Source organism: Cryptococcus neoformans, chromosome 5 (assembly GCF_000149385.1).
Source record: "Cryptococcus neoformans var. neoformans B-3501A chromosome 5, whole genome shotgun sequence".
Classification (NCBI taxonomy): domain Eukaryota; kingdom Fungi; phylum Basidiomycota; class Tremellomycetes; order Tremellales; family Cryptococcaceae; genus Cryptococcus; species Cryptococcus deneoformans.
The window spans coordinates 1,141,429-1,168,464 of record NC_009181.1 but is presented as its reverse complement, the minus strand read 5'-3'; the positions used below and the strand labels follow the sequence as shown (position 1 = coordinate 1,168,464).

Genomic DNA, 27,036 nt, shown 5'->3' with positions numbered 1-27,036 from the left:
TTCTGGGGTTACAACCCTGAGAAAAAGGGCTTCATTCAGGAGATTGAGCTCAACCACGATCTCGAACCGCTTGAAGTCGCCGCTGAAGAGGCCGCTCGATTCAAGCGCGAGCACGGCGACAAGGTCGACATCTGGGCCCAGGAATCCGGCGAGTGGTTCGTCAAGTTCAACAAGGGTGCCAGGATCTTCCTCCCCAAGGCCGTCAAGTTTGACCGAGTCGTCGCTGGCCAGCTTCCTACCGGTTGGGACGCTCGTCGATTCGGTTTGCCCGATGATATTATCGCCCAGACTGACAGGACGGCCCTTTGGGCTTTGGTCTGCACTATGGAGGCTTTGATCATGTCCGGTGTCACCGACCCTTACGAGTTGTACAAGTACATCCACCCCAGCGAGGTTGGTACTTCTTTGGGTTCCGGTATGGGTGGTATGCATTCTATGAGTGCGATGTTCAAGGATAGGCGAGAGGAGAGAGATGTTCAGAAGGATGTCTTGCAGGAAACGTGAGTTACAGTCTTCTTTTTTTTTTGTTCGTAAAAGTAGCAGGGTACTGATGCAAAGTGTCACAGTTTCATCAACACCGTCGCCGGTTGGGTCAACCTTCTTTTGCTTTCTTCCAGTGGTCCCGTCAAGATCCCCGTCGGTGCGTGCGCTACCGCCCTCCAATCCGTCGAGATCGCTTGCGATACCATCCTTACCGGCAAGGCCAAGGTCATGATTGCCGGTGGTTTCGACGACTTTTCTGAAGAAGGCTCTTTCGAATTCGCCAATATGAAGGCCACCTCTAACGCCGAAACCGAGTTTGCCATGGGCCGTGAACCCAACGAGTTCTCTCGACCTATGACTTCTACCCGTTCCGGCTTCATGGAGTCTCAGGGTTGTGGTGTGCACGTCATGATGTCTGCAAAGACCGCCATCGAGATGGGTGCCTCAATCCAGGGTATTGTCGCCTACACCTCCACCCACACTGACAAGGCTGGTCGATCCATCCCTGCTCCCGGTCGAGGTATCCTCTCTACTGCCCGTGAAGTCACCCCCAAGGAGGCCTTGCCCTTACTCGACATCAAATACCGGTCTCGACAACTCGCTTTCCGACGCAAGCAGATCTCTCAATGGCTTGAGAACGAGCACGAGCTCCTCCGTATGGAGCTCGAGACCCGAAAGGGTGGCGACAACGAGGAGTGGTTCCAGAACCGAGTGGCGTTCATCGATGACGAGGCGAGGAGGCAGGAGAAAGATGCTCTTGCTACCTTTGGTATGCTCGAGGGTTCCCACCCCAACATTGCTCCCTTGCGTCGCGCCCTCGCCGTTTGGGGTCTTAATGCCGACAGCGTCGGTGCCATCTCTTGCCACGGTACCAGTACCAAGGCAAACGACAAGAACGAGTCTGGTGTCTACAACCTTCAGTTCGAACAGCTTGGTCGAACTCCTGGTAATGCCGTCCCCGTTATTGCGCAGAAGAGCTTGACTGGTCACCCCAAGGGTGGTGCCGCCGCGTGGATGTTCAACGGCATGTGCCAGACCATTAACAGTGCGCTTGTCCCCGGTAACCACAATGCCGACAACATCTCTGAAGAGCTCCGTGCTTTCCGCCACCTCTTCTACCCCTCTAAACCCATCCAGCACGTTCGACTCGAGTGTGGTCTTCTCACCTCTTTCGGTTTCGGTCAGGTCGGTGGTCAGGTCGCCATTGTTCATCCTCGATACTTGTTCGCCGCTCTCCAAACCCATGAGCTTGAGGCTTACAAGAAGCGACGACAGGACCGTGAGCTCAACACCTACTCTCGAATGTCCTCTGCCCTTGTCAACAACAACATGGTGCAGATCAAGGACGGACCTCCTTACACTGCTGAGCTTGAGGGCAGTGTCTTGTTGAATCCTCTCGCCAGGGCTGGACCTAGCAAGAATTCTTTTGCCTTCCAGGGCAAGTTGCCCACCAAGGTTCCCCTTGATATTAAGAACGCGGAGACTTTGAAGGCCATGTTCGACCAGGCTGGTGCTCTCTCTGGTGTCGGGTGAGTTTCGGAGGGTGACCTGAAATAGGAATAGTGCTGACAATATATAGTGTTGACACCGAGCTCATCTCTAATGTCCCTACCTCCGAAACATTCCGTGAACGCAACTTCACTGCCGATGAAATCTCCTACTGTAACTCTGCCGCCGACCCCACTGCCTCCTTTGCCGGTCGATGGGCTGCCAAGGAAGCCGTGTTCAAGGCTCTCTCTGTCCCTTCCAAGGGCGCTGGTGCTCCCTTGAAGGAGATTGAGATTGTCTCTACTTCTTCTGGACCGACTGTCAAGTTGAGCGGGGATGCGCTTGCCGCAGCGGGGGGTAAGAGCGTGAAGGTTTCATTGAGTCACTCTGACACCTCAGTCGTGGCTTTCGCCGTGGCTCAATGAGAGGATGGTCGGAAAGATCAGGGGTAGTGGTGGAGGAAGATAGACTAGACCGGGGTGTAGGAACTCTCCTCGGTGTTGGTGTTGTGTTTTTTACGACCTCGATTATCATCTGATACAGATTGTTTGGCATTTCAATTTCTCTATTTTTTCTCTTAACGTTAGACATGGATCGGGCATGCAGCCAGTGTACATAGGATAATATTGTTCATGCTATCGCTCATGCAAGCAGATACTCTTCCATTTTGAAAGGCTCTTCCAATTCAGAGATGATATAAGCAGGAATGCAATTGAAGCATGATTGAGACAGTAAGTTGGGTATGCAGCTTGCGACGTCTAGCCAAAAAAAAAGGGGAGAAAAAAGGAAAAATAAAATAACCCCTCGCTGCTTCTAAAATCAAAACATTTATTATTCTTTGTCGTCTCGAAATTTTGGTCAGTAGCTCATCGGCAACCAAGCTCTTCAAAATGCCCAAGAAGACCAATGCCGCCGCTACCTCTAAGCCCGCCAAACCTGCCCAAGCGACGGTAACCGACATTGATGACATCTTTGCCAAGCCCAAAGTCAGCAAAAGCAAACCAGAGTCCGTTGTCGAATCTGAGAAGAAGAAGAGCAAGGGCAAGTCAAAGGCTGTCTTTATCGAGGAATCTGCAGCTCCTTCTGTCAGCATAGAAAGCGGAGACAAGGAAAAGAAGAAGAAGAAGGTCAAGACTGTAGCGTCTTTCATCCCAGACGAGGACGAACGGGAGTCTTCAAGTAAGGTGGAGACGGTGATAGACCCCTCGACTATCCCTGTCGTTCTTCCCGAGCCGCCAGCGACAACAAAGACAAAAAAGGACAAGGGAACCAAAAGAGATAGGAAAGAGGATGAAGATGATGAGATTTTTAGAGATTCTAGGGGTACTGGGCCAAGTGAGTCAGCTCTTTGCGAACTCTTATTGCTTTTCTGACTTGCATATGAAGGGCGAAAGACTGAAGAAGGCTTCTTAATCTATAAGGAAGCTGAACTGAAGATTGACCCGGAGGCTGGCGGTACACCCTTGTGCCCCTTCGACTGTGAATGCTGTAAGCCCATCGGTTTTTGGAAAAGAGTGTCGCAATGACTAATGACCCGGCAGGTTTCTGATCCATAAACCGTCATTTTAGGCCATATATATTCCAACGTCTCCTGCTTGTACATCATAACATATATTCGCATTGTTCTCTACAATAATCAGCATGCAAAAGTCCTTTCATTGCACCTTGCAAAACGACTCTACTTGAGCTTTTCAAGAAAGATTAGATCATAGCATGTCAACAACATCAAGAGGAGCAAGGACAAAACTACATATGCAAGATGAACCAACGGGCGATAGGTAGCAACTCTCCAAAATCATAATCCCTACAACTTCCACCATTTCTTATCCTTCTTGACACCTTCGATCCTACCGACCCTCAACCCTAGTTCCTTGACAACTTCTTCGTCTTTACTCTCCCGCATACCTACAACAACCCTCCCTTTTTCGGTCTTGATGTTCAGCTTACTCCAAGATTTCCTCACATGGCTCGTGTATCCACCCGTGACCTGATCAAGGATATCATTCTCCTCTCTGAAGGATTTCGGTACGTATTTCTCAATGTTTTTGGCGGTTGTATACTCTCGGGAGGACGAATGTTTTGGATCACGCGAAAGAGCAAGGGGTACCATGTACGTGGTATAGAAGTTGGCGTAAGGGTTAACGGTGGGTTTGATGAGAGGAGAGATAATAGGCAAATATGTTGGACACTGGGGGGAGGTGATGTGTATAGGACCTAGAAAGTTTTCGGGACTGCATCCAGGTTAAAATGTGTGCTTGGAGACAATGAGGCAACTTACAGCAGGACCAAAACATCGCCCGACTTTGTTTCCACCCGGAGATCGATCTGTCTGTGCCTATCAATCTCAACCTATTTGACAATCAACGTTTGACAAACGACCCCAATGCAGCAGGTTACTTACAACATCAACTTTGACGCCTCCCTTTTTGCTGTTGACTTCCACTCGAGCTATCTTCCTCCCCTTATCCTTGCCCTTTTCCTTTCCCTCTTTACCCCCCTCTCCCTCCACCCGGCCACTCCTGATGACCCCAATTCCCAATTCAATACCACCTTCCTCTGTTGAGAATTTTCCATCGGCCCCTATTGTCCACCCCTTGACCTCCCTGGCCAACCCATCTATCGGAGCACCGATAGTTGTGTTGAACATTTCTTTTGGTCCGCTGGCCAAACCACTGAGAGCGACATTCGCAATGTTGGATATCTGGTGCGGCACATGTATAACGGTGGAGCGTAGACAGGGGTCAAGATAATGTGTAGACCAGATGGGGGTCTTGTCCGGAGCTTTGATAGTCACTTGAGTTTCGGCTTCGGGTCGGGGGCGAGGGGGTGGAGAGGAAGACGGAGAGGGCACAGAGCCAGTAGGGGATAAGGTAACCGGCTCAGCTGTGAGCTGTCCACCTGTCTGGCTCCCGGTCCTTATACTGGCAGGTCGAGGGGCGGGCTTGGAGGAGCTAGGTACACCAGCGGAGGCGGTCATGTAACCCACAGGTTGGGGCATATTCACTGGAGGTTTGTTTCGTTGTTGAATATTAGGAGGCGGGGCTGAGAGGCTTGTGTAGGCATGTTGGACAGAGGGAGCAATCAAAGACTCTGGTATTTGAGGTTTATAGTCAGGCCTGTAGCAAGGAAACAGTCAACCCTTGACCCCTAACTTTTTAACATAGCATAAGGGAGTGGCCACGTCGCCATCTCTCAATTATGCTACGGAGACTGTGGTAAAAGACTCTTCAAAAGGGGAAGGGTTGTACTTACTGCCATGGCGCTGGCTCCTATTAAGCAGTCAGCATACTGCCATATCAAATTAGATTGCAGAGGAAGGCTGGTGGCAGCAAAGAATCAACTCACTTGCGGGGGTACATCCGCAGGCACCGGAGGCAAAGCTTTCCTTTTTCCTTTCCCTCTATCTTCCTCGTCCACAGTCTGGAGATTCTTTCCTGGGTAAGAAGGAGGGCGCCCTAGATCTCCTGGTGTTGGGCCACTATTGTTCACCTGCGGTATGGCTTCTCTAGGGGGAAGAGGTGGCGCCGACGAGCCGGCCACAGGCGAGACGATAGAAGGTCGTCCGCTCGTTTCAAGGGGTGCCGCTGTCTCTTGTGGTTGGGCTTGATAGTTCCTTCCAGCTCCGGTTAAGTTTGTGGTCTTCTCATTGGGTTTGTAGTCTGATGAAGCAGATGACATGCCTGCTTGTTTTTCTGATATTGTTGCCTGGCTGGAGGGTAAGTTGGTGCCGTTTGACACTGCGGTGGACGTAGACCTGGCTGTGTTCGCCCCCAAGTTGGCGATACTGGCAGCATTTTCATTATGCAGACACTCTTGATATGCTGCTTGAGATGCTTCACGATCGAAATCCAGAGGTTGGTACTCTGCTATGGGCTGTTGTCGTGATCGAAGGCTGCTAACAGCTCGATTGGGAAGAGGTGCTGAGGAATGGACCGACATATAGGTTTTTCAACTATACACAACAGGAATTTGGACGATTGAAGCCAAATTCAGGCGGTCGGTCGTTAAAGAGGTCTTTCTGCATATGAGCTTGTCATAAGGCACATTCGCATTTAGATGCTTGGTAGAATGGTGTCGTATGCCCAAAGGTCCAATTTTGGCTCAAGAGCAAAGATTACGAAACCCCTCGACGTCATGAGCTTTCGTATCATGAATGTTTGTTAACGCACCGAGATCGGGACAAATCAGCGGATATCCGACTGTTATCTCGGAGATTTTGTCACCGTGGGAACCAGATGAAACGCCTGGAGTTCGTTATTGGCATGCTTGCTCTTTGACGCGATGGCACATACGACAGAGCAGATTTAGATGCACCTGGAGCGATTCAGGGTGCAGATGGAGAACGGGTTAAGCATATTGCTTCTGTCGAATGTAGCGCTTACAGCCTTTTCTTCGAGAAAGCCGGCACCATAATCACGTCACGACGATGTCCGAGTGATGAGAGGGAACGAACGGACTGTGCAGTTGTAAGTCTCCCTGAATCGAGTAATGAGGTTCTAGGAGATATTAGTCTTTCTCTTCTCTCTTCCCTTGTGCGCTGCTAACATGTTACAATAGCAATGACTACGTTTTACAGCTCGTCACAACGTCGGACGAAGATTACATGAAATCGACGACTATAATAAAACCGGAAGCAGCAAAAAGGCAGAAATAAAACAATTGAAAGTCTGTGATGGGCACACGGCGGTCCCAGCGCTTCAAAATTCCGTTCCGCCATGTCCCCCACCACACTCAAGGGCGCTTTCAAGGTCCAATCCACTCCTTCAGCTTGGTACTTTCCCTTCGTCCGTGTCTGAAGCGCTGAAGAGCAGGATCATGCCCCACCATTAGTTCAATTACGGCTAACTGTAGGTCAATTATGTACCCCGACAACAACTACCTTCATCTACACACCCCTATGCCCCTTCCCTCCTCACGGCATCATCCGCGTCCCCATGCTCTTGACCCTAACTTCCGCTTTTCCCCTGCCCCGCCTCAGCCAAACTTTCATCCACATCAGACTTATACCGCACCACCCTATCCAAACAGTCATGTCCGGTCAAACACCCTTCCATTCAACCCCGAGATTCTGAATCTTCACTCAAGGCATAACCTGCCTGTCCTGAACACTTCCCAGGGGCCAAAGTTTAACGGGAGCCACGTTTCTGCTGGAGTTTATATGCCCAATGGAAAGCCGATAACGTCTGTTTTCACCCCTCAGACTCGTACGCCGGGCCTCACACCGCCTCCAATTGGAAAAGCGTGGGCATGCGATCCTTCGACTTTAAGCGTGATCTCACCTTTGAATCTCAACGGTCCCAACTCTTTTCCCGTGTCTTGGCTACCCCTTTCGCTCGATTCACACTCTCAGTCCAAAGGGGCGTCCGCTTCACAGCCCTTGGCTTTGTCGCATGCTCCACACATATCAGAGTGGAGGTCAGGCAGTAGTCCGGGCGCTCATGATGGAAGGAAAACGAGACTTCACTACTACGATGATCTCTCAGAGAAGGGACACAAAGGGTTGCGAGGACGGGTAGGCGGTCCACCAAAAGCTATACTTGGAGGACCGGGAGGCAAGACTTTTGACGAGATGATGGCGGAGAAAGAGAAGAGTCAAAGCTCTGTCAAGCCTTTGTCCACAGATTCGCCTGCGACTACCCCCGCTCAAGAGCTAAAACCTACAACACCACCTCCTGGTGTCGAGAAAATCAAGCAAACACCAACCGAGCCTATTATACGCAAGAACAAAGACACCGTGATCCCCATGCCATGTAAACAGAACAATCCTGCCGACTCGCCTCCTTCAACTTTACATGACAAGAATGAAGACGATGCAAAGTCGGATACGTCGGGTGAACCTCGCTTACTTCACATGGAAGCCATTCCTTGGCCGCCTTCCCAATTCTTAGCGCCTGAGGGGACCCCCTTACCTATATCGCCGAGTGACCTTACGCATGAGAGCTTGGGAGACGCCGTAAGCGAAGCCTTATTTCCCTCGGTTCAAGGTGATGGAGGTCAAATATGGAAAGGCAAGGTGATTATTTTCTCTCCCTGAGCGTGAGTGGCGGATCAAGGCATGGGAACGCTGATGTTGTTTTTCAGGACAAATGGGGAAATTTGGAAAGGGAAAGACACAAAGGAGAAGATGAGCATGAAGAAGTGCCCGGGATCTTCCCCGAAGGAGAAGTAGCTGGGATGCTGCCAGCGATCTCGGATGGCAGTGAGGAAGAAAGGATGCTAGAGTCCAATCAGCGCCGGGGTTCCGCTGACATGGTGGACAAGGCCACGAGTCCAAGGACCGTTAATTGCGTGGTGGGAGATCATGAGTCAAAGGGTGTTTGCACCCAAAAAGTCTCACTAGTGCCTGGTGATGTTGGCCTTACCGCCTATTCCCCATCAAAGACGTCCTTCCCTCTCTCCACTGAAAGTTTTTCCGAAGAACGCGCTCAGCTCTCGGCCCCATACAGATATCACCCTCCTATCGATCCTGCACACGTCAACCATATCCATCACGATCATTCCTGTGTTTCGCCACCCAATACTGAGAGGAGCATGGATTCATCCACCTCGAGCAAGAGATCGTTCAACGCCATGACTGGTGCCTTCGCTAGACGACAGTTGGGTGATATCCTGAAACCCAAGGCGAATAGAGATGGGAAGCCCAGGGTGAGCTTGCGACTGTCAGCTACACCCGATGTCGGCAGACCTCCGCTCTCCCCCCAGGATCCCAATATCGTTCAACACCTTGAAAGAATCATTGATCAACTCAAGAATGAGGGTTGTAATGCGTATACGGAGAAGGGGTGGGATAATGATGAGAATGAGAAACTATTCTCGGAGGACAAGCATGAGAAAAGTGGACGGACAGATGCGACTGTTGTGGAGCACGTGGAAGTTGAGAGTATACAAGCGGTAAATGCGTTTGTCTTTTCCGCAGGGGTGTAGACTGAACAATGACATTTAGCAGCGGACACCCCTAGGAAAAGTTCGCCGTAAAGGGTTAGAATCATTTCTGGGTCACAAGGCAGAGCCAAAACAAGACTTGGCCCAGCAACCACCAAGACTTGAAGAAGTTCGACAGAAGGTTCTGAATTCAATGAGAACTAGATCAGATGGCGCCCAATCAGTACAGCCTCAATCCAGCACAGAACCTGGCAAAGCCAATTCTCCCATTGTAGATCTCCCCGGAAGCTTACAAGAAGGAGAGGCCAAAAAGATTTACACGTATCAAGGGAAAAGCACCCCTTCTGAAAATAACCCGCCATCAAAGCGTTTACGACCGACCGCTGAACCCTGGCGCCCCTCTCGTGCATTTTCATCGAATGATGCTATCGCCAGCAGTATTCTCGGACTTTCCATTTTGGACCAAAAGCAAAGCTTACGACCTACAGCAGCAACTTTTACACCCTCTCAGATGAAGAGCCTCATATTCGATGCTTTTCCCAGAAGTGAGGAAAATGAATCTGCATGGGAAAAGCGATATTTCGGGGTGTCTAGCTCGGCCTCGTCAAACCCGACGAAGGATTTGCGTCCAGCAGCAGCTGAATTTGTTCCCACCAATCCCCATGTATTCCAGCCTCGATTAACCACATTTACCTTTGCTTTTCCTCCAGCTGGTGTGCTTCAAGATTCAGAATACCATCATCATGCATTTGCCACCCCCGGTTTTATGCAACATGAGCCCAGTTCCTGTCCTGGCTTTCCTGCTCTTGATTACGAGGTGCCCCAAACAAAACTGGAAAGTTATGCTCCACCTTTTATCAGAGGATCATCCACATCCGGCGAGTTCAAAATCCGCGCTACAGCTCCACCCTTTGTTCCTTCCGACTTGTATTCTAGTATCAGTTCTTCCCCTGCTTTCCCATCATCGCGCGCCTTGTCGGCCACTCCCTTAGCGACTGCCACAAAGGTCAGGACTACTGCTGCCGTATTCGTACCTGCCAGTGCCGTCGCAATTGGAAGCGCATCTCCTGCTAGTCCTTCACTAGCGCATCCAGTGCATGATGCGGGTCGGTCCGCTTCAGCCACCCTTATCAACGACGACGATCGACGCATACGTGACCTTGAGGGACATGGAAGGGGAAACACCATACTAGGTGATTCTGAAAGCTCTATCAATGCTCAGATGTCGGGACAAACGAAGGGCTCAACTCAAACTTCCCCCGGGATATCACCAAATCCAGCCATCATCGGAGCTTTGTCTGAAGCAGATACACCAGCTTCGAAAGGCCATAAGTCCAGACTAGATATATCGCATGTGGAAGTTGAAAAGACTGTTATTCAAGTTGAGGCCGATGAGCTTGTGAGCAGGGAGACTGGGTTGCATACGATCAATACCTTCTGTCGCGAGGAATCCCCCATGCCTTCAGTGGCTTTAGACACGACTGTCGATCTATCGGTTTCTATTCACAAGGTGAGTAAAGGCGTAATTGTTACACCTTGACTGATATCAAGTGATTGAATTATCCTCTCAGAATGATCCTGGTAGCTGGGAATCGGACCTCACTCCGCGTACTACCAATCAACAGCCTAGCCAGCGTGAACAAAACTCCGATCTATCCCGTGGTACTCCTGGTCTGTCCTCTGGAGGTAACGAAGTTATTGTCCCTCTTGAGGATATTGTCATCCACCCCTCTCAACCTACACAATCTCCCCGCACGACCCCTATCTTGCGGGATGTCGAGGTAGAAAGCTTTAATGTACCTGATGTACCACATTCTGCCAGCACTGCCCATCCCCAGTACATGGAGAATGAAGTTGATTCAGATGTCATTAGAAAGGATGTTGATCTGAACCCAGACGTAAAACCGTTTGAGTTCAGTTTTCAATTCTCCGACCCTTCCCCAGAGTATTTTGCTACCCAAGAGGTAGGGGATCCCGATGAGAACAAGTTTACCGCTGTTGAAGAACTTTCAGAACGTTCCTTACCAGGATCAGCCCAATCAACGTCGTGTCAGCTTTCCCCTTTGGAAAACGAAGATTTCGATCGTCGAATCCGATCAGCTGCGCCTAGTCCTCAGATGATCTGGGAAGAACCAGATGGCCGGAACGATCGACTTAACCCTCCTTCCAGTGAAGCCTCGCATTGTTTGATGGAAGATGATCATCACAGTCTCCACAGCCGCGCCAATTCGCTTGCTGTCCACCCTCGACCACCTGATCTGTCTAGTGTCTATCCACAAAAGGAGAAGATTGGGCCTGATGCAGAATCACATTTATACGGGTTCGATGCCAGCGCTGTACCGGGAGATCTGGAGTTGCTCAAGAAGCAGGAAGAGAGGAAAGACAGTTGGGAATGGAACTTGGGAAGCTTGGAAGAGGGGATTGTTCAGGCTTTCGACAGTGAGTTTAGATGCCTGAACGTTAAGCTTTTGAGTTAACAATGTATAGAACTCTTGAACCAACAGCACGGGCAAGGTACTGGCTCGTTAGCAAACGTATTCAACATTTTAGAACAGCAAGGTCAACTTTTGAGGAGTCTACAAGGCACATTATCTAGAACGGATGAGTCTCTAGTATCAGAGGAACACAAATCTAGTTCCCAAGAACTTTTCACTGCAATCCTCACCAGCCAACACGCTATCCTGTCCAAATTTGACGAGGTTGCTTCGATCCGCTTGAGCAGTACCGATGACCTCCACGCAGCTATTGCCGCCCTTCACAATGCCGAGGACGCTGCCAATGCCCGAACCCGCAAGACTGAGGAACAATCTCGAGAGATTGGAGCGTTAAAAATCAAGGTGGAGGAAGCCACTGCCTGCGATGTGAAATTACGCGCCGAAGTGGACGAACTCAAACAAAGGTTGAGAGACACAAGGCAAGAACGGGATGAACTGTGCAGCAGCCTTGAAGAAAAGGAGAATAGATTGAAGGATGCAATGAGGGAAAAGGTGAGAGCCGATGAAGAAACGGGCAGGCTTGTGACCCGAGCGCTTGCGGCTGAATTGGAAAAGGATGTTCTGGCAAGGTCTTTGGTTGAGCTAAGAGAAGAGAGAAAAGATGCTGAGAGGGAGAGAGAGCAAGTCCGACGTGAGGTGAGATGAGACCCAGCCCTAAACAGAGGACAAAAGACGCTAACCCCATATAGGCTGCACATGATAAGTTACGTTTAGAAGCCAAGATATCGGAGTCAGAAACGTCCCGCGTTGAAATTAAGAATACCCTCTATGCCACCCAAAAGGCTTTGGAAGAAGCTCGCGCAACTCTGCAGGCTCCGCCAGCTTCCTTATCGCCCCTCGCAACTGCGTCAGCTCTTGCGGAAGTGGGTCAAGCAGCCAATACTTTCCATGAAGAGGTGCTCAGTAGGATGAGCCACTTGGATGATGAAATGCACGAAACTATGGGATCTAGAGTGAAGGAGTATGAGAATGTACTGGAGCAGAATAGAAGGTTGTTGGGAGAGCTTGATGGCTTACGGGAAAAGGTGGGTTGATTGAATATCAGAAACGTTCTGCATTGCTGATCCACATATGTAAGCTTGAAAAGTCCACTAGCGACCACGTCAGCCTTGAGAAAAAGCTCCTGCCACAGTTGGCAGCTCTTGAGGCAAAGGAAAAGTTCAACGTCGGAAAGTTGGAAATTGAAGCCAAGAAAGCGGAAGAGTCGGAGAAAAAGGTGGCGGGAATGCAGGTGCATATGACGAAGATGCAAGAGCAGCTGATAAGATGGCAGATTGAAGTGGCTACCAGGCAATCGGAGGCGAGTATGAACGAGGTAAGATTGTTCTTCAAGTAGAGATGGAGCTTCAGGAAGCTAATTGTATCCCAGATTCGACTCCAGACTATTATCCAAGAAAGCACGTACTGGCGTGAATTTGCCCTCAATACTGACCGTCGCCGATTCAAGACATACATCGCCTCCAAGCCCTTTGAAAGTCGAGACCAGTCGCCCGTTGATACATCTCAAACCCAAAGAGCAGTCTCGTCTCCTTTACCCTCGTTCGTCGAGAAACCTAGTCAACCAGCTAGTGTCATATCTGGCAATGTTCTTTAGACCAGATTGGTCCATTGACGATACTTTTCTTCGTGATATCAGAAAAAATGAGTATTCCCGCCATTCAATTGTCCTTTAGCACATATATCTACAACAGTGCTGCCCAGTCATTCATTAACTTCTGGAACAGATTTTTTTATTCCGTTTCTAATTCATTATTAATATTTATCTACATTTCTGCTCACTATCTTTTGTGTGTGGGGCGAAATTATTGATGCCTATGCGATTAACCTTTATCAAACTATTACTGTTGATGGCAATAATAAAGGTGTCGCTCTTGTGATTCCTGCGGTCCTGTTCTTCAGTGATAGGAGGTCATTGGCAGAGTGCGAAATAATAGATTAACTTCCCTGCTGTTGGCGTCCATGTGTATGTCAAATTGTAAATGGGCGCAGAAGAAGATGAAATAGGAGAAGAAGAAAAGGAAGAGAGCGCGAGAGACGAAAGTGGGGGGGTGATGACGCGAAAAACTCCGAAATCTTCCTATAATCAGATAACGATATCGCCGATGGGCACACCGTTACATTTTCACACGCTGCAAATCCATTTCCCGAGTCAGTCTTTTGTCTACTTGCTCAGCCAGACGACATAGTAAATAGCTCGTCACATTAAACACGGATACATAGGTTACAGGTAGGAATATGTCTGCCGTCGAAGCACCCTCCGCCTCGCAGGCCATCTGGCCCGAGCTCACAGAAGACCACCCCCTTTCGCAGCTCAACTCTCGCCTCCCTACTATCCTTTCAGAGGCTGGTCACTCCCAAATCTGGGGCGTTACTCTTACTTACTCCACTCCCCCAACCTTCTCTACCCTTATTATTCTGCAAAAATTCCTTCGTTCCGTGGATAATAACGTGGATGAGGCTGCCACGGCTCTAGGCAAGACACTCAAGTGGCGGAAGGACTGGGGATTGGACGCGCCGGCGGACAAAAAAGAGAAGGAAAACTTTGGGCCCGATTTTGAAGGCTTAGGATATGTGACCAAGATCAAGAAAAATGATGGCGGAGATGAGATCGTGACTTGGAACGTTTATGGAGCTGTGAAGGATTTGAAATCGACCTTTGGGGATCTTGACCGGTAAGCCGCAGAGCCCAGCACTTCAGTTAGGACTCCTCTCTATAAGTACAACCACTGATGTCAACTCAGATTCCTTCGATGGCGTGTCAATCTTATGGAGGAGGCTATCGCCCATCTTCATCTCGCTACCACCTCTACTCCCATCCCAGACTTTAACGCCGGTATTGATCCCCATCGCATGGCACAAGTCCACCTCTACGAAGGCGTCTCATTCCTTCGCATGGATCCCCATGTGAAAGCTGCCTCCAAGGCAACCATTGAGCTTATGGCGGCCAACTATCCCGAACTTCTTTCTCGCAAATTCTTTGTGGGCGTGCCTTTGATAATGAGCTGGATGTTTCAGGCCGTGCGAATGTTCGTTTCCGCTGAGACTGCCAAGAAGTTTGTGGTCATTAGCTACAAGGAGAATTTGGCGAATGAGCTGGGAGAACTTGAAGGTGTGCCCAAGGAGTATGGTGGAAAGGGTCTCAGTTTGGGCGAACTTCAGAACCAGCTGCGAGGGGAGGACGCGGTGACTTCTTCGTAAAGGCCGTAATGGCTACATCTCTGTAATGATAATTGGGCAAACAAAAATATCTTCAATTTGTGAAATAGTAAGGCTTGTTTAGTCCATGAGCACCCAAGTCTGCTCCTGTCTATCCGTACACCAACAGTGGTTGCTCGCTTTGCTCGCCAAGTGTTATCGTTGTGATAATTCTTCTCTGTCCTGCGGTAAAGTCTCCGGGAACCATCCCCATCTTCTTAGATCCACTTTTTCGCCTCCAGCCCCTGCAAGGGTCTCCACTTCCACACCTTCATCTTCTAATCGTTCCTTTTGCCTGGCAACTCCTAATCCCGAATCGCCGCGAGGAGATATTATTCCTTTGGAGTTGACAACGCGCTGAGCATGAGGCCGATGATTAGCAACAATTATGTATGCGCAAATGAATAACATTGGACACTGATGACACTCACCTGCCAAGGTATTTCAGAGTCGGCAGGTAGCATCTTTAAAGCATTGCCTACATGTCTATGAACGCGGATCAACAATAGTCATTATTAGGGTTAATACACTGGGTATAAGACTATCATTCACCTCGAGTACGTAGGATATCCAGCAAGCTTAGCAATATGGCCTATAAATCAGCTTTATAATTAGCTAATGTCCCAGAGTTGATCTATCACTGCCCACAGAAATAGCTCTGGCCGATTCGGTCTAAATGCGTTCACCAGCACAAGCAAGAGAAATAGAAGAGGAGATGCGATCTACGCACCATAGCTAGTGACCCGTCCTGGTGGAATAAGCCTTGCTATATCGTACGTTTTTGTGGTCAGATCTGCAATATCTCCCATCCTGGACGTGTTTGACTGGGTGCATGCATGGAAAGGGGAATATTACTACCTGATCATCTGTTTTTGCTCGTATTATTCCGTCGCTGTTGCTATTTATTCGGCCAAGCCCGCAGGGCTTACAAAAAAAGTCACGTGACTCGGAGACGGATGACCAAGCTCGTGAATAAAAAGTCGACGATGGCTTAAGTGAACCATTGATGGAAAACCGATAAATCAGTACTTTCGACCTCAAATTCACAACCGTCCCCGTCAATCACAAGCACCCTTAGTCCCCCAGAAACCATGTTCGCCCGATCATTCTCCAACGCCTCTCGAACAATTGCCCGTCGATCTCTCAGCACTCGCTCCGGACCTGCGCCTTCGTCATTATGGTCTTCCCGTAACGCCGTCATTGCCGGTACAACGCTCGCTATCACTGCCTTGGCCGTCACCTCTGAGAGGCGGAAGGTATTCAACGAATCTGCTCAGAAGGCTACTAGCCCTAGGGATAGCATTATTGCACAGGACAGCTTGAAGGAGAATGTCCACAAGAAGTCTGGTGGGTATACTTCACAAACGAGTTTCTTTGCATCCATTGTATTGGTACTGAGGAAACGTCATGTTACACAGTCAGGCAAGATGAGTTTTCAGGGGAATCCACCAAGCCCGAGGCTTCAACCTCATCAGATAGCGTAGAAAAAGCTGCCGACGACGCTGCCCAAATCCTTGAGGAAAAGGAGGCTGAAGCCTCTGAGCCCTCACAAGGCGCTTACAATCCCGAGACTGGAGAGATCAACTGGGATTGCCCTGTAAGATTTTCACCTTGCCATCTCATCTCGTTGTACTACAAGTTACTGACCGATGTATTAGTGTCTTGGTGGTATGGCCACCGGCCCTTGCGGTGAACAGTTTAAGGCTGCCTTCTCTTGCTTCGTCTACTCTGAGGCTGAGCCCAAGGGTGTCGACTGTGTTGAGTTATTCAAGGTGATGCAGGACTGCTTCAGGGAACATCCCGAAATTTATGGAGAGGGTGGGTACCTTTTCTTCTGTGTAGTCGATACGCTTGGCTTAGTGTTAATGTTCTACGCAGAGATCGACGACGATGAGGCTCCCCCCCAGGAGGGAACAATGGAGGAAAAGGTTGAGGCAGCCAAGGAGGAGACTGCTGCCCCCGCTGCTGCTCCTTAGACATTTAGAAGGAGTGATTTGTCATACCAAGCATTGTATCAGGGATTGCTAAATGCATAATACTACTCATCTCTCGTCATGAATCTATTGACCTACGTATCATGGGCGTTCGTCTCATTACTAATATAATTACACTTGTATTCTACAACAGATCTGTCCTCGAGTACTGTATAACGTCTCAATAGTTCCATCTCCAGTCATCAATATCGTTCACAATCACCGCACCTCCAGGTTTATTGCCCCTTTCTCCCGGTTCATACGAACAAATCCGTCTCTCACGTGAAGTAGTCAAGCACTGACCGTTGATGAGGCATAAAGATATCCTGTATCCTCTTACTGAGCTCTGAACGCCCTTACACTCGGGCAAATGAGCCTGCGCCAGCCTATCAGCTTTACCATCTTGGAAAATAACAAGCTTTGAGCCGCTCACTGAATGTTGGTCCTTGCCTCTGAACAAAATCAATCCCTTTGTGCTCCAAGTCTCTACATCTTCGACCGACGTATCATCATCACCCTTACCTCGCCTAGGCCTTTCACAGGTTTGTTCTACTTCGACCATTGTGATGCCGTTTTCTTCAGCCCATTCCACGGCGTGGGAAGATAGGTAAAAATTATATGTTGAGTATTCGGTAGCGCGGGGTGCGACAATGCACTAAAATGCACACTTAGATCATAATCCTGAAAAGTTAAAAAGCTGACTCGCCTCGGGAGGTACGCCGAAATCACGGTTAGGTCCAGGGGGAGCATCAACAACCTATGGCAACTCAGCACTCTACCATTTTCCAAATGATACCGTCCTCAAACCCACCTGGCAAAACCCAGTGATAGGGTGCCACCAACAATCAGTCTCTCCTTTATTACCCCACCGGCCCTTAAAATTCCTCCAACTATCTTTACCAGCATGTCTCACTCTCGTCCTGTCATGAGCATTAGCCCAATAGCGTACGGGGATAACGTTGTCCAAAGTATCCCAGATGGGACCTTCGTCGTCGGTTTTGTCGACAATCTTGAAGATGTTCCCCAGCTGAAGTGGGGCGTTTATACTTAGTATGGATTCTCGCGATGAAGCTGGAGAGTCTCACATCGGCATAAACATGATCACCCGGTTCTGGCCATACTCCATGGCTGCCCATCGCTACATATGCCACAGGTCGATCATGGACTTTTTCAACCTCCTCCCACCGGACTGTCCCTGCACTAAGACGTCCGCCTTCATGCGTACCTTCACCTTCGATGAGCATGGCATTTGTGGGGACTAAGGACGGCTTACTATAATCCGCAGACACGGGCACGCCGTCTACAATCCGCACACGCAAGTGCTCCCAGTCGGCGACGTCTACTCATAGCCGATAAATTAGCGTTGAACTCACAGTCGAGCCATATGCTTGCTTACGGTTACCTAGTATTCCGAGGCGACCTGCTGGCTTCCCAAAATTGAGAGGGTAGAAACTGCAGCATAGCACTCAGTGCAACTCGAACTTGGAATAAGTCAGAACGTACGCCCAATACCACAGATCCTTGTTGACATCATCAGCGTTAACCGAAGTAGTAGCGAACACCAAGCAGACTTACCACAACCCCCCTATTTTGATCGACCCAAAACCCATATACTGGTTCTTCTATCCTTCCTCTTTCATTGTTTTTCTTCCTCTTCTCCAATTCTTCCTCTTGACCTGCAGGACCGTAGAGGTAATGCGATTCTTTTTCAAGTAGAGATGGCTGGGGATTATGAGGTTCGTTTATTGAGAGAAACAAATATGCGCCGGCTAAAGGGAGAGTGTCTAAATGACATGGAGTTAAAATAGTGTGGTTCTACAGTGACAGGTCAACGATCAGTGTTTTCCTTTAAATGAGTCGATCACGACCAACAGCAGGGTATGTGTCGCCTGAAACATCCTCTATCTACAAAATAATTAATGTACATCAGTGATATGAAAAGTCAAATGCTTACAAAGCTATAATGTGGGAGCATATAATCTACTGAGCTAGGAAAATATCGTTCGTCTTTACTATTTCAGGATATCAGCCTTGGCCCTATATAGCCTGTCGAAGAACTGTACGATAGCTTAAAAATCGGAGCATATTGGTTCAAGAGCTTGGCCATCTCCTGGTCTTTTACATCTTGAGACGTCCATTTTTGGACCGTTTCGTCTTGAGGGAGTAATGATGGTTCAGCAAAAGGAACTTGCGGAACACGAAGAGGAGTGGCGATGACGGAAGTGAACTGACTGCCCAAGAGGGCTAAAGACCACAAGCCTATGAAATTCTTCCTGGGGATTTAGCCGAGCCCTGCCCTAGGCCAAGGAGGGCTTACCATTCTGTCTATGGTAGCAGGAACGTTTGAAGAGGCGTTGCTGGACAAGAAAGAGATACGGAATGGAGCCGAACGTCGACGACATCCGTCACTGCAATTCGCGGTCCGCGAGCGGATCTAACGATAAGAGGCCGCAAAAAGACCTCGACGTGCCTGGCTCATCTACCAGGATTATGGTAACAGCTGTAGGGATGTCAGCCCATGTTTTGCCTCCTCGGATCTTGCGCTGTGGGCGGTGACCCGGCCGATCATGTCTACTCGTCTGGACCTATCTCAAAAGGATGGATTCTCTTTGCGTGGCGCTGCAGGTCTCATACTACAGGTCTCATGGAGGAACTGGTTATTATTAATAACTGGTTAGTTGCTATTATGTATGGGCCAAGATCTGCGAACTCAACTCAAAGACTCAAATGTTATTGACCACTTTAAAGAGCGCCAGGACATGACAGAAATCAGTACGAATAATGTCGACCATAACATGTCGAAGAAGGTGTTGCAAAACAGTAACGGTGGCGACATCGAGTATCCCGTGCGTGAAGGACAGTTGCTCTCTTCGTCCTCGGATGAAGTTGACGCACCAGATGCCAAGCCGTCAGACACGACAATGGTCAATATGATGAGATAGAAACCAGTCAAGTCAATAGATCTTTCAAATTCGAGTGGCTTTGACACCGATGACACTTTTTAAAAGTACTTCGTCGTATGTTGAGAAAGATCAGCTGGGAAGGTCGTTAGTGGGGACTTGCCAATTCAAGGATCAACGTTATTGAAAGGCCGAGTTTACCCATGACGTCTGACAGTCACGCGTTTTCGCAACGGGTAGACAGTGTATTGATGAATTATATTCCATGACGTTAAAAAATGCAAGTAGGTTACGTTGTACTCTATCAAGTTATTCGTAGATCATTACTCCCCGCCCTCATAACAAAGCACTCCCGCTCTTCCCCTCTTCCACCAACTTCTTCCACTCCACCCTCCATCCATCCATCTTCTCCCTCACGTTCTTTTGATTCAACACTTTTTTGATCCACTGCATGGATACGTCTTCGTCCTCGGGGACAAAGTAGGAAGATAAAAGGGAAAGGATTGATTCAAATGAGGCGTTTGGTGCGGCAAGAAGATCTTTTCACGTCACCATGTCAGTCATGATCATTCAGCCATGGGGTTAGAGAGAAAAGAAGAGGGCGGAAGAACGTACCTCTAAAGGACCATAAGATGGCAAGACTGGTGATTATAATAGCGTCCCTCCCTTCCATCCATAAGACATCCCATATTCGCAGTTGTTGTGAAAAGGGGACAGTGTTGACAAAGAGGGTGATATACCATTTGGTACCCCATGCTGTTGTGGAAATCATATTCCGTTGCTACGAAAAGATGAAAAAAAAGAAGATTCAGTTAATGAAGGGGCGGAGGGAGGTGGGACAAGAAGAGACAGGAAAGAGACGTACGAAAGATTGATAGAGATCAGGTATGAGCCATTCCATTAATCGTTCTTGGACGTAGAATGCTTCAAGCAAGCCCGGAAATCCGGGTTCAAAAATCTCGTGCATTCCGTAAACGTCATGTAGACGGACCATCAGACTGTATGCTCTCTTTCACGCACGTCAGCATCACGCGTCAACTTCTACATTGCTGGAAAAGGGGACCGCCAAGCTTACTTCCGGATCGTAATAACATAACAAAGTGGCCACTATCGGCCCCATCCCTTGTACATAGCCACATGTGGGGCATCGTTGACTAAATGCATGAAGCACATGCCACAAGTTTCTTTGGCCGGTACCGTAGCGCGTGACAAACATTGTATGACCGCTGATAGTCCGAGGAACGTCAAGGTCAATTTGGACGTCAAACGTAGATGGTAGATTGACGGCTTCCTGGAAATACCACAGTCAGGACCGTAGCCCTTCCAGCGGGAATAGGAAAAGAGGGGGAATGGCGACGCACGGTATAATCACTTGTTAGTTCTTGTGCAGTGGATTTACCTTTGCCTTTGCCGTTCCATTTTTGAGCTTGTTCCTCTGCGAACGTCCACCAGGCTGCCATACGCCACCTGTCGGGTATGCCTTTATATACCCTATTCGCTAACTTTGTACGCTTCATGAGGTTCTACATATGATATCTTGAATAGGGAAGCAAACTCACTTTGGCACCTTCGCCATCCCGACTCCACTGCCATTCAATGATATTCCCTCCACCATCTCTCCGCTTAACCTTCATCATCTTCCCCCACTTCATCACTCTCTCACCTTCTTTCCTCTTTGCCTTCACTTCAGAGTCTGGGTCTGTCCTCGGGCTCTTTGGAGGCTTGGGCGCCGGTCCAGGATCGGACGAGGGAGTGAAATTGTTATTCGGTTGAGCAGGAGGGTTCCCTGATAGGGGTGAAATAGTGGGCATTTTGGGAATCTTGATGAGGGTTGAGGAAGGAACAGAGACTACACGGGATTCGGAGCGATTACGATGTGGGTCGTTGACAAAGCCGTAGCTAATTTTCGTTGGTTAAGTTACTGTTAAAGACGATGATAGAGATGGACTGCTCTCACCGGTCAAGACTGGCAAGGAATTGTCTCTCCTTTTCTCCTATATCGCCAGTTTTGGCTGCAGGGAACACGGTCATGCGTTTATCAGCCATTGTTGAGCCACCTCTCGTCCTCTCGACGCCTTGATCCCATCCGTCTCCATGAACACCTTGGCCGCCTAACCTTGCGTCTGTAAAAACCAAGTCAATATCTTGACAAGCACACATGTAAAAGCTTGACGTACAGGTGGACCGTACATGAAATGCATCTTCTTCCTCTCCTGGATACCGCGACGAAGTCGCAACACTCGTCTGGCTCCTCGTCCCATCTGTTCCACTAAAGATACCCGTGCACATCGATCCTCGCTTGCTACCTGTATTCGCCGGACTCAATCTTTGCATATCGCTATATCGTACGGGTGAGTTGGCAGTGGAGTCTGTCTGAGTGGATACGATGCTTGGAAAGCGATGTTTGATAGGAGTATGGGGCCGAGAATGAGCAGGAGACTGTGAGTGAGAAGGAGATAGTGGAGCCGGGGGAGAGGTGATGATGTTTATATTGGGTGTGGTTTCTGGCATCGGCCCTGGCTGTTCTTGCACGGCGTCGCAACCTCCGTACAGAGCACCCATAGGCCCTTCCCCGCTCCCCGTCACACTCTCCTCATTCGCTCCGTAGAGGTCGAAAATATCAGATGCCTGGCCGGCGCTTTCTAATGTAGAGTCGCGCGAAGGTGCCGCTGGTGGTGGTGGAGCGGTGGATAGGCCAAGCTGGGCAGACGGAGCATGGGCCATGTTGGAGAGAGATGAGTGCCGAGCAATGTTGCCCAGTCACTCTTGCTGTCGCTGTTGCCGTCGCGATGAGATGACGAACGACGTAGAGATAATGTTGTGCGTGCGCTGCTGGTTACAATATTCCCCTGCAAACCGCTACTTAGACCGTAAAACCCACATCACATGTACATCATATATATAATTCATCCATTTACATAGAACATGCATGCATGGAATCGTCCACTGAGTAAATCTAGAGCTACATATGATACCGAATCACCAACAAGTCTCATTCAATACCGTCAAACACCTCTTGCATCTTCTCCAGCAACTCCTTTTCTCGTTCCGCCCATTCTCCAGTAACTTCCCGTCTCACATCCATCATCTTCAACGAATTGATCGCTTTCAGGGTTATCGTATACCCTGCAGAAACTGGTCGATGATCTGAGACGGTAGGTTCGTAGCGCTGGTAATTGAGGGCTTGTACTCGTGGCGATTTCTTGTACAGAATCCTATCACACCTATTTGCCCCTCTCCCAGTCAGTTACATGTCCAAATCGAGATCATGCCAAAGACCTACCAAGCTGGAATACGCCTCTTCTCACTGGAATCATAATCGTGCGTGCCCGGGTTGTACTTGTATGTCGGCGCAAACGTGATCGGTGCCTCTTCAAAGTTCCTCAATCTGAAAGCATGGTTCGTCCTCATCTCTTTACGCAGTTGATCATGCTCAAGGAGATAGGCTAGCTCGCCATTGGCAATAGACGAGATGACATTCTCACGTCTTTGATCAATGCGGTACTACACAAAACTGGTCAGTTCTACACAGACACGCGAATAAAGAATGGCAGGAAAAACTCACATTCAAATCACCATTCAAAAACACCATCTCATGATCTAAAATCCCCGTCCCACACCCTCCATGAACAAACGGCAACTCGTCCGCTGGAGGGAAAATGGCTTTGTCTTCGAGGATACCTGCGAGATCGGCGTTCCGCGAAGCTTTTTGAGACTGGCCAGCAGCGAGGTGGACGTTGATAAAGCAAATGGATGTATCATCCATCACGAGGCGGGAGACAATAGCTCCCTTATTCCCGTATATCCCGCCTATGCCTCTATTATTCAGAAACCTCGCAATCAGCTTTTTGAATATCAAAACTCAAAACAGGCGATGACTTACCGCTTGACAGTGGTAATATCCAGATCCCGCAAGAAATTCTTCTCCGACTGTTTCACGAAGATGCACGTAAACAAGCCTACAAGACTCTCTGAATGGATCTTGACATAAGGACAATTTGAAGGGGAAGCCATCTTGACTGCTGATTGAAGTTTTTCTAGCCAGTGTCGATAGGCGTGCGATACTCTGTCTGCTGCTGCCCCGCCATCCTTGGATTTGTTTCCGAAAAGAAGAGTTTCTATCAAAGGTGTTCAAAATGATTAATGATAAGCGGATTGCTCCATTTGTCTACTATCAAAAGGGATGAAGGAATGATGGAGGGAAAGGGGGACATACTGGCAGTATATTTTTTATCAGTCAACGGGATGACTTCCTGGAAGCCAAACACGATGATATCCGGTGAATCCACAGACCTCAGCACATCTTCCAAGAAATGGGCATTGGCGACCGATCCATTCAGATCTGTAGGTTTGGCAGAGTCAATGTTCCATGTACAGATCAAAACGTTGGCGGGGCGGAATGTGCAGAATGATGATTGACGTGCAGTGAGTTGTTTGTCTGAGGGGAATGCAAAGCGCAAAAAAGGTCATTAGCATTAGTACACATTGACTAAGCGGTCAAGATGTGGGATACGGCTTACCGATCCAATCGACAGAGAGGAGACCGTCCCATGCTCGTAGCGCGTCCCGGGCAAAAGACCAACAGGTGTATCTGCCCGCAGACTGAATCGAGTACGGGTCAACTACCAATGATTGCACAGGGTTATCGCTATCGAGTTCATCAGCACAATCTTTTTTTTTTTGTTTTTTTTTTTGACTGGAATCATTTAATGAACTTACGGATGCCCAATCCATATATTCGTCGCCAACCATGGTTTCTCTTTTATATCAAACACATGAATCTGTCCCTTCCTATTTCCTGTCCACAAATACTCTCCTACACCTTCCAAAGCGAGCACATCCGTCGAACTAATCTTCAGCACCTGCTTACACACCAACTCTTTCCCATCCCACACACTGACAAACCCGCCCTCATGGCCGAGAAAGATGGTGTCGTGGTGTAAAGGCATGTACGTCGCCGATGTGACCGCGCCAGCCCATTCGGTTGCGAAAATCGTTTTAGGCGGGGGCATCGTCCCCGGCGCACAGGGGTCGTATATCCGGACGGTGGGGCCCTTGGATGTAGCGGACGATGTAGTCGATCGGGTAAGGGGACCGCTTGATGTCCACAGTTTTCCACATATGAATTTGGCGAATCCAAATTTGTCGCCGATCCGTAATTGTCTCGCCATGGTCGGTGGTTTCCCTTCTATATCACCTACATCAAACACGAGTAATTTCCCGCCTTCATCCAAGGAAATAATGTTCTTCCGGTGCCGCCAGATATAGCTGATGGAAGACGTATGTACAAACGCCTTGGTGCTGGTTACTTCCCCCGTGGAAATATCAAGTTCCCACAGATGCCCGTCTTTCGTACCGCACCAGAGGTACCTCCCTTCTTCACTCTCCGTCGCGCCCGGACGGAAACACATTGCCGTCACTTTCGGGTCCTTCCCCCTGCTTTCCAACCCCGTCTCTTTCAAGTCTACCACACTAATCGCATGATCCGACAGCTGGGTGTCGTAGACTCGTACATGGTGTGCGCCCATGCATACATATCGGCCATAAACAGCAAAAGCCGAAACATGGTGGCAGTCCTTAATACGAATATCGGGGACGAACGCCGGGGGACGACGGTTAGCTTCTGTCATGTCTGGGAACTCGTCCAACATCCTTTTCGCTTGGGCGGACAGGTTTGTAACCGCTCCAGGCTCTTCAGGCTCGTCATCTTCGTCTGAATATACTTCTTTTTCGCCTAGACTAAGACTTGTAGCAGATGCAGAGTACTTCTCTTGTGTATAAGGCGCCGCGCGAGAAATGGTGTTGGATCGACGAGGAGGGGAACCACCACCGCCGCCGCCACTCCCATTGCCGCTACCGACGCTGCTGCCTCGGTTAATGGTAGCACTCCGAAGAAGAGGCGGGGGTGGACCGCCCGAGTTGGTACGGGCTTTGGATGGGGATGCGGGATGAGCCGGGGGAGGGGGTGGGTTCATGGTGGTACTTTCACTTCCATTGGCGTTGAAGGACGTAGGTCCACCACTAGCAGATACAGGAATAGCTGCGTGTCGAGCCGGTAGACGAGGAGGAGGTGGGCCTGCGGTGGTTGTGCTCGGTTCACTTTCGGATCGATTGATCGTATTAGCCCTCGACCGATCGGGCAATGGTGGGGGGGCAGGCGCAGGAGCACGAGCAGAAGTATTATTGTCATGGATTGTATGTAGCAATGGAGTACTAGCGAGTGCAGGTGGGGAGACGACAGACGCGGTGCTAGGCTCAAGCGTATCTGGCGAAGAAAAGGTCGGTCGACGCACAGGGAGCTGAGGCGGTTGAAGGCGCTCTGGCGGTGGAGGGGGGACTGCAGGTTCTGGAGCACTAGAGCTGCGAGATGGGACGACAGGTTTGTTGCCTGGTATAGGGGGAGGTGTACTGTTGGGTGTGGGGGCATTCGATTCGGGACGGGAGATGGGTGCGGGGCTGGCTGCAGTTCGTGGAGGTTTGTGTGCTCTGTTTATGGGAGGAGGACCAGAAGAGGCTGGAACTGGGACAGGTGAGGACGTACGTGAGATAGGTGCGGGAGGAGGAGGAGGTGGGCTAGGGTGTGAAGGGTAATCATTGGTATCTGAAGGTGCTTCGCCCTCTGACGCTGGCGATAATATCACGGGCGACGTCTTGCCGTCTAACGTTCTTTGTATGACTGGAGCAGGAATAGGTGCAGGTGAAGGGGTACGCAACGGCTCAGGAGAATCATGTACCGGTGCAGCCTTGACGACCGGCACCGCTGCTGTCTTGGGAACATCGCCAGGCTTTCGAAGTGCAGTTTCGCCAGCCTGAGCTTGACCGCTGAACTTTGCACGAAGAGCCTTTACAGACGTGATCACAGGCTCGTTTTCATCACCATCTGAACCTGAGGGAGTGACAGCGACAGATGGCGGTTTGCTGGGGACAGAAGGGGCAGACTTGCGAAGCGGTGCTGGTGCAGGGAGTAAAGCAGGTGATATTATGGCAGGGGAGGATGCAATTGTATCTGACGGGTTGAGATGGGAATCCGATGTTGCGCTCACGACAGAAGTGACCGAGGATGTTGAGTGATGGGTCTGAAAAGATGGTTTGGGAGTGGTAGGCCTGCTAGGAGCTTGACGAGGTGCAGGACGCGGAAGCAGAGACGCAGGCTTCGGGACTGGCGATGCAGACGCAGGGCTTACGGGACGTGAAGCCGGTTTTGGTGGTGGTACCGGCTGTGCAGAGTGAGTAGAGGTGTGAACAGCTGGTAAAAATACTTACCTTGACATTTTGGCCATCGACAGGGGTTTCTGGCCTGGGAGTGAGGAGGCCGTTCCGGGTAGAGCTGACAGTTGCATGACCGTTGCTGGCTGAGGGTACGTCGGTGGGAGCAGAGTTCACACCAGCGACTGCGAGGCTCTCAAACTTGCTTCTGAGAGCAGCTATCGACTGTGGACGCTCTTCGTCGTTCTCGTGCGGGGGAGATGCCATCGCTTACGACCTGGCCAACATGTGCGTCCAATATCCCTTGCACCTGGTAATGTATACCGCTCAATGCGGATCTCAAGGCGGATGCAGCTCTCTAGCAGTCGTGGACGTGCAGATGAAAAATTGTGGGAGGGCGAAGGAAAGTACAGA

The 27,036-nt window shown here is 49.6% G+C and overlaps 10 protein-coding genes across 10 annotated transcripts in view; 5 read left to right on the top strand and 5 right to left on the bottom strand.

The window, feature by feature from the left end:
- Positions 1–2,396, top strand: part of CNBE4360 (hypothetical protein) — a gene marked incomplete at both ends in the record, with an annotated part of 4,827 nt that extends 2,431 nt beyond the window's left edge. Inside the window, 3 exons of the mRNA XM_770070.1 lie at positions 1–500; positions 567–2,012; positions 2,063–2,396. The exon at positions 1–500 is cut by the window's left edge and continues 11 nt beyond it. Coding sequence (XP_775163.1) covers positions 1–500; positions 567–2,012; positions 2,063–2,396 — 2,280 coding nt within the window. The remainder of the gene's footprint in view (positions 501–566; positions 2,013–2,062) is intronic.
- A 465-nt stretch (positions 2,397–2,861) lies between these two features.
- Positions 2,862–3,520, top strand: CNBE4350 (hypothetical protein; the record flags this gene model as incomplete). The annotated part of the gene is made up of 3 exons (XM_770069.1): positions 2,862–3,306; positions 3,358–3,459; positions 3,513–3,520. 3 exons carry the CDS (start codon positions 2,862–2,864, stop codon positions 3,518–3,520), a joined length of 555 nt encoding a protein of 184 aa, XP_775162.1.
- A 255-nt stretch (positions 3,521–3,775) lies between these two features.
- Positions 3,776–5,649, bottom strand: CNBE4340 (hypothetical protein; the record flags this gene model as incomplete). Its single annotated transcript, XM_770068.1, has 5 exons — positions 3,776–4,202; positions 4,250–4,320; positions 4,373–5,087; positions 5,317–5,426; positions 5,461–5,649. 5 exons carry the CDS (start codon positions 5,647–5,649, stop codon positions 3,776–3,778), a joined length of 1,512 nt encoding a protein of 503 aa, XP_775161.1.
- Positions 5,650–7,540: 1,891 nt separating this feature from the next.
- CNBE4330 (hypothetical protein) lies at positions 7,541–12,942 on the top strand (the record flags this gene model as incomplete). The annotated part of the gene is made up of 8 exons (XM_770067.1): positions 7,541–7,924; positions 8,053–8,862; positions 8,915–10,363; positions 10,425–11,292; positions 11,341–11,984; positions 12,053–12,373; positions 12,427–12,663; positions 12,718–12,942. The coding sequence occupies 8 exons, from the start codon at positions 7,541–7,543 to the stop codon at positions 12,940–12,942; spliced, it is 4,938 nt and encodes a 1,645-aa protein (XP_775160.1).
- A 641-nt stretch (positions 12,943–13,583) lies between these two features.
- On the top strand, positions 13,584–14,546 carry CNBE4320 (hypothetical protein; the record flags this gene model as incomplete). The annotated part of the gene is made up of 2 exons (XM_770066.1): positions 13,584–14,020; positions 14,090–14,546. The coding sequence occupies 2 exons, from the start codon at positions 13,584–13,586 to the stop codon at positions 14,544–14,546; spliced, it is 894 nt and encodes a 297-aa protein (XP_775159.1).
- A 153-nt stretch (positions 14,547–14,699) lies between these two features.
- On the bottom strand, positions 14,700–15,352 carry CNBE4310 (hypothetical protein; the record flags this gene model as incomplete). Its single annotated transcript, XM_770065.1, has 5 exons — positions 14,700–14,900; positions 14,975–15,029; positions 15,096–15,135; positions 15,192–15,215; positions 15,274–15,352. The coding sequence occupies 5 exons, from the start codon at positions 15,350–15,352 to the stop codon at positions 14,700–14,702; spliced, it is 399 nt and encodes a 132-aa protein (XP_775158.1).
- Positions 15,353–15,634: 282 nt separating this feature from the next.
- CNBE4300 (hypothetical protein) lies at positions 15,635–16,519 on the top strand (the record flags this gene model as incomplete). The annotated part of the gene is made up of 3 exons (XM_770064.1): positions 15,635–15,890; positions 15,962–16,140; positions 16,202–16,519. The coding sequence occupies 3 exons, from the start codon at positions 15,635–15,637 to the stop codon at positions 16,517–16,519; spliced, it is 753 nt and encodes a 250-aa protein (XP_775157.1).
- Positions 16,520–16,697: 178 nt separating this feature from the next.
- CNBE4290 (hypothetical protein) lies at positions 16,698–18,836 on the bottom strand (the record flags this gene model as incomplete). The annotated part of the gene is made up of 13 exons (XM_770063.1): positions 16,698–16,892; positions 16,950–17,171; positions 17,223–17,273; positions 17,328–17,543; positions 17,638–17,741; positions 17,790–17,855; positions 17,913–17,968; positions 18,020–18,036; positions 18,092–18,331; positions 18,389–18,421; positions 18,471–18,528; positions 18,580–18,785; positions 18,834–18,836. 13 exons carry the CDS (start codon positions 18,834–18,836, stop codon positions 16,698–16,700), a joined length of 1,467 nt encoding a protein of 488 aa, XP_775156.1.
- Positions 18,837–19,752: 916 nt separating this feature from the next.
- CNBE4280 (hypothetical protein) lies at positions 19,753–22,140 on the bottom strand (the record flags this gene model as incomplete). Its single annotated transcript, XM_770062.1, has 8 exons — positions 19,753–19,955; positions 20,032–20,197; positions 20,282–20,425; positions 20,492–20,707; positions 20,778–20,939; positions 20,976–21,315; positions 21,374–21,539; positions 21,594–22,140. 8 exons carry the CDS (start codon positions 22,138–22,140, stop codon positions 19,753–19,755), a joined length of 1,944 nt encoding a protein of 647 aa, XP_775155.1.
- Positions 22,141–22,408: 268 nt separating this feature from the next.
- CNBE4270 (hypothetical protein) lies at positions 22,409–26,889 on the bottom strand (the record flags this gene model as incomplete). Its single annotated transcript, XM_770061.1, has 9 exons — positions 22,409–22,640; positions 22,700–22,920; positions 22,982–23,234; positions 23,300–23,534; positions 23,633–23,854; positions 23,937–24,064; positions 24,136–25,456; positions 25,517–26,633; positions 26,680–26,889. The coding sequence occupies 9 exons, from the start codon at positions 26,887–26,889 to the stop codon at positions 22,409–22,411; spliced, it is 3,939 nt and encodes a 1,312-aa protein (XP_775154.1).
- Positions 26,890–27,036: the final 147 nt, after the last annotated feature.